This window comes from Lactuca virosa, chromosome 3 (genome assembly GCF_052849685.1).
Source record: "Lactuca virosa cultivar CGN04683 chromosome 3, Lactuca_virosa_CGN04683_v6, whole genome shotgun sequence".
In the NCBI taxonomy this organism is placed as follows: domain Eukaryota; kingdom Viridiplantae; phylum Streptophyta; class Magnoliopsida; order Asterales; family Asteraceae; genus Lactuca; species Lactuca virosa.
In genome coordinates, this window is record NC_136428.1 from 139,121,703 (window position 1) to 139,127,108 (window position 5,406).

Consider the following 5,406-nt stretch of genomic DNA (forward strand, 5'->3'; position numbering starts at 1 on the left):
TTTTCTCACAACTTCTTGCATTTTCGGGTTCAATCGCCTTTGTGGTTGGACTGCTGGTTTTGATCCTTCTTCCGTCAAAATTTTGTGAGAGCAATAGGATGGATTTATTCCTTTGATATCAGAAATATTCCATGCTATAGCTTGCTTCCTCTTTTTCAAAACTTCAATCAACCTCTCTTTTTCATGCGGTGAGAGATTTGCAGCGATGATCACAGGGAATTGCTCATTATTTACTAGGTATGCGTACTCCAAATGATCAGGTAAAACTTTCAACTCACTTTTGACATCGGAGTCAAGAGGTGTTTCTTTGTGGTGTGCTTCCTCTTTTTATGGTTCACTACCCGTGTAGTCTTCTTTCTTATTTTGATTAATCTCCGCCAGCAGCTTTTCCAGTTCTTCCAGATCTTTTTCAGCATCAAACGTATCTTCTCCAAGTTGCATCATGCTTTCTATGTCTTTATCTTTTACTTCCAATATCTCATTTTCCAATAAGATATCAAAAACATTAACAAAGAAAACTTCATCATCACTCACCTTGGAATGCTTCATTGCTCTATCAAGACCGAAGGTGATAGCATCAGCTCCGACTCTTAGTGTCAACTTTGATCCATGAATGTCAACTAATGCTCTTGCAGTGCTTAAGAATGGTCTTCCCAAAATAATAGGAACTTCATTGTCTTCTTCCATATCAAGCACTACAAAATCTGCAGGAAATATGAACTTGTCAACCTTCACCAGTAAGTCCTCCACTATCCCTTTTGGATACGTCACTAATTTGTTTGCCAGATGGATTGCCATTCGAATTGGTTTTGGTTCAGGTAAATCAAGTTTCTTGTAAAATGAATATGGCATAAGATTTATACTTGCTCCTGAATCAGCCAGAGCATGGGTGAGACCCAAATTACCAAATTGGCACGGTAAAGTCAAACTTCCTGGATCTCTCATTTTCTGAGGAAGTTTGGTCAACATGGCTGCTGAACATTGTTTGTTTAATACTACACTTGAAGCTTCCTCCATTTTCTTTCGGTTAACAAGCAAATCTTTCAGAAATTTTGCATATTTGGGCATTTGAGCCATAGCTTCAATGAATGGGATGTTGATATGCAAGGATTTGATGTGATCGATGAATTTGCGATAGTCCTCCTCCTCTTTTTCCTTCCTCAAGCGTTGAGGGAAAGGAATTGGTGGCCTATATGGTTTGACAACTGGAGTGGATGGAGTTGTCTCAACCGGAACTGGTTCTTTTTCCTTCTCTTGGGATTGTGGAATAGTAGAAGGTTCGTTAGTATGAACTGGAACTAACGGCTCAAGAATTTTTCCAGTTCGAGTTGTTATTGCTTTGACATGAGCAGTCGGATTTGTCTCAGTGTTACTCGGTAATGTTCCAGGAAATCGCTCTTGTAGTACTCTCGAAATTTGCCCGACTTGGTTTTCGATGTTCAAAATCGAAGCTTGCTGATTTCTTAGAGCAGTTTCAGTTGTTGATCCGATTCTCTGCACCAACTCTTCTGTATCTCGATGTCTTTTATCAGATGCTTCTGCAATTCTGGCCATCATTTCTTCGAAACTTGGTTTCTTTTCTTGCACAATTTGCTCCAATGGTGGGTCTTTTTGGTAGAAACCTTGACCGCTTTGTCTCCATTTCCCTTGCATCTCCATTTCCTTCTTGTATTCATCGAATGGTTTCCAGTTGTTCTGAGGCTTCCTTTCATCGTATCTATCTCCAGATGAGTAGCATACATCAACCTTTTGATTCCCATCATGATCTAATGGACAATCTCTTTCGAGATGTGGTCCACTGCAGTTGTCACAACCGACTTGCATAGCATGAATTGTTTGATTGACCTTTTTCATGTCTCTTCCTAATGCATCCAATTTTGCATTTAATGCTGCCAATCCATCTGAGCTCTCTCCTGTTGATCTTTTTCGGAAAGATGAATCTCGTGAAGAATGCCACTGATGTGAGTGTTGGGCGAGTTCCTCGATTATTGCTTTCCCGTCAGCTGGATTTTTCTTAGGAATGGGTCCTTGAGAGTCAACTAACTGACGGGTACAAACATCGATCCCGTTATAGAAAGTCTGCACGACCTGATGTGGATTAAGATCATGTTGCGGACAATTTTGCAGTATTTCTTTATAATGGTCCCAAGCATCATACAATATCTCATCTTCAAGCTGCTGAAAATTTTGAATTTTCATTTTCATCCTAGCAATTTTGCATGGTGGGCTAAATTGTTTTGTAAATTTTGTTCTTAAACCCTCCCATGTGGTAATCGTAGGTTCAGATTTTATCCAACGTTTTGCAGCTCCTTGTAGTGTTATTGGAAACACTCTAAGCATGACTGCATCTTTGCTTACTCCAACAATGTTGAAGTAGTCAGCTATTTCGAGTACAGCTTCGACATGTTGGTTCGCATCTTCATCTTCTCTTCCGATAAAAGGAGTTTCTCGTAGAAGGTGAAGAAATTGTCCTTTCAATTCGAAATTTGTCTGGGCTAGTATCGCGGGACGAATGACTCCATGATCATCTCCGTCTCTAGTACGACTTGCATATTCCTCTAATGAAAGGAGGGCTAGATCGGTCATTGTTTGGTTTTCTCGGATTCGTTGATGAAACGTGCGTTCGGGCTCTTCTAAAGGTGGAAAGAAAGTGAAATTTGAACTTCGGGTCATCTATTAGGGAAATTCTATCTTAAAGTGAATTGATTATACTGCATGAATTATTTATTTAATTTTTGTGTAATACTTTGACTATCAAATAGAGAACAGACAGAGAGAGGCAGTCGGGAGGCAGGATCATTTCGGTGTATATTATAAATATAACTTTTCTGGAATCCAACAACCAAAGCCAACGTACCAAATCCAAACACCGTTCTGTTAAGTAGAATTACTCGTATTACACGCGAATTAAATAAGGTTATTCATGCAATATAAACATGGCTCTGATACCATTTTTTTTTAAATATTTTTTTATAATATTTTTAAATTTTTTTTAATAAGTAAATTTAACAATCTATAATTAACTAAGGAAATTTAACAACCTATAATTAACTTACAACTAAAGAAATTTATGCAAAACTAAATTAAAAGAAAAAAAAATAATTTTTTTTTTTAAAAAAATAATTTTTTTAAAATTTTTTTTTAAACTGTTAATAAGTAAACTTAATATTTTAAATCAAATTCGTCTTTTTTTTATTAATTTTGTTTTTAATATATTTTTTTTTTTAAAAAAAAATTAAAAATTTTTTAAAAATTTTTTTTTTACGTTAACTAACAAACAGTAAGACTAAACCAAATAAAACCGTTTCCCCAGCAACGGCGCCAAAAACTTGATGTGAAATTTATCTAGTCTTAAATTTATAAGGTTGAAATTACCGATGCTAGAATTTACTACACGACTTAGGCAAGTGTACCTAATTGAATTTGTAATATAGCAATGGTAAGAACGGATGTCGAACACTTGGGGAAACGAGTATGATTTACATTTAGACTATTTGTCGCTAATTAACTTAAAAGATAAGTAACTTGAGGGAATTTTTAGTAACAAGACAATAATGAGAATTTTAACAATTAAAGTGTAAAATAAATATAGAACAAGAACTGCTTTTTAAAAAAAAATCAAGAATGATAAGGATGTTTTCACTTAGATTTAATTCCACCTTTTAGCAATGAATGATTTATATTAAGTGCAATGGATATTATTAGTTATTTACCGATTTCTAAAATTGGTTAAAAATCATGATCTAATTTTTTACCGTTTTGATAATAAAAATAATTAAAAACAATTGTCATGCAATTACCAATTTTATTAACAATAATTAATTCGAATCATGCAAACATTTGATCAAACTATTAATTTTAGTGGTAGTAAAACTAATAGGAATCGTAAGTTGGTCATACGATACAAAATATACATGTTAAATTTGTAGTATTTTATTTTGCCTAATCCTAGGATTTTGTCCATCACTAGTCATAAATATCAATGGTCATGAAAAATTTATGATTCAAGATAATATATTTAAATTGATCCTTTAAAAATATTAACTTAGTTATAGGAAAATTAATTACAAAAATTCAACATATAAAAATAAATGATCAAATATGCATGATAAAATAAATAACAATTAATATTGGAATAATATAAATCAAATCATATTTTCAAGGTTTCATTATCCAAGTGAAAGCAAAGAGAATTTAGCCCATAATTAAAGTTACAACACACATAGAAAACATATTGAGAATGTTAAACATTTCGATAAAACAAACCCGATGTAGTCCCTAATGCCACTGCAATCTTCAATTCCTTAGCTTTTTTGACTCTTGAATCCCCAATTGTAGAAATGTGGTTCAAAGGTTGGATGGAATTTGGTATAGTGGTGATATGGTAAGAAATTGTATGGAGGAATTTGTGTATCAAAGTGTGTATTTGAATGTCCTCTCCTCTTTTGTGGTGAAAAATGGTGGTATTTATAGTAAAAATTGGAAGAACTAAATACCAAAAAGAAATGAATTGAGATTGGATCTAATGAAAAAGAATTCAAAAGAAATAAAAAGATGGGAATAAATGGTTGGAAAGTTTAAAGGTGGTGAATTATTGAGTATTGGTTGGAAAGGAATGAGTTTACAATAGGAAAAAGTGGGGAAAAAATGGTTAAAAACGTAATGGAATCGGAATTTGCAAATCTGGGGCCTAAAACGACGTCGTTTTAAGCTAAATAGTTCCGAATCGAATTTTGGGTCGGAAACGGGTTAAGGCGCGGGTTTGGCTGTGAGATAAAACGAATCAGATCTCGGATCGGAACGGGTCGGAACTGGGCATGGATCTGGTTCGAGTGACGTCATTGATGACGTCACATACGAAAAAAAGCACGGGTCTAAAACCCGGGTTGGATCGGGGTCGGGTCGGTAAAATCGGATCAGCTTCTGAGGGAAAATGGATCGTGGGTCAGAGCGGTTCTCGGATCGGGTCTCGGATTCGGTTCTTCCGGATCTGGGTGGACGGATCAGTCCTGTTTTTGGGCTCCGGGTTTTGGGCTAAATCCGAATTTTTTGTTGTTTTTTTTTTTTTTTTTGCAAATTAAATTAAATTAAATTGATTTAATTAATATAAATTATTTAGAAATTAAATAATTAATTCCCAATAATTTATTTTAATCAAACCTCATTAATTAATTATTTTTTTTTTATATTTTTATTTTGTTTTCTCGTCTTTGCAACGCGGCTATCTTTGAATTCTTTGACTTTTTGATCTCGTTTTTCTTCGTGTAATTTCTTTCACTTCTTTTTGCGGATTTTTGCACGTTTTCTTCTCCTTTTTCCTCAGAAATGCTTTTTAGCTGTAAAATGGAATTTCAAACTTTATAAGTACCTTTTATTTTAAATCATACCAAAATATAGCTAAAAATA

General features: G+C 34.1%; 1 protein-coding gene across 1 annotated transcript; it reads right to left on the minus strand.

Moving 5' to 3' along the window:
- Window positions 1-327: 327 nt before the first annotated feature.
- Window positions 328-2,586, minus strand: LOC145164110 (uncharacterized). Its single transcript, XM_079082834.1, has one exon. It carries the CDS (start codon window positions 2,584-2,586, stop codon window positions 328-330), a length of 2,259 nt encoding a protein of 752 aa, XP_078938960.1.
- Between the last annotated feature and the right edge of the window lie 2,820 nt (window positions 2,587-5,406).

Coding starts and splice junctions, on each gene's coding strand:
- LOC145164110 (XM_079082834.1), bottom strand. CDS start 2,586: ATGACCGATCTAGCCCTCCTTTCATTAGAGGAATATGCAAGTCGTACT.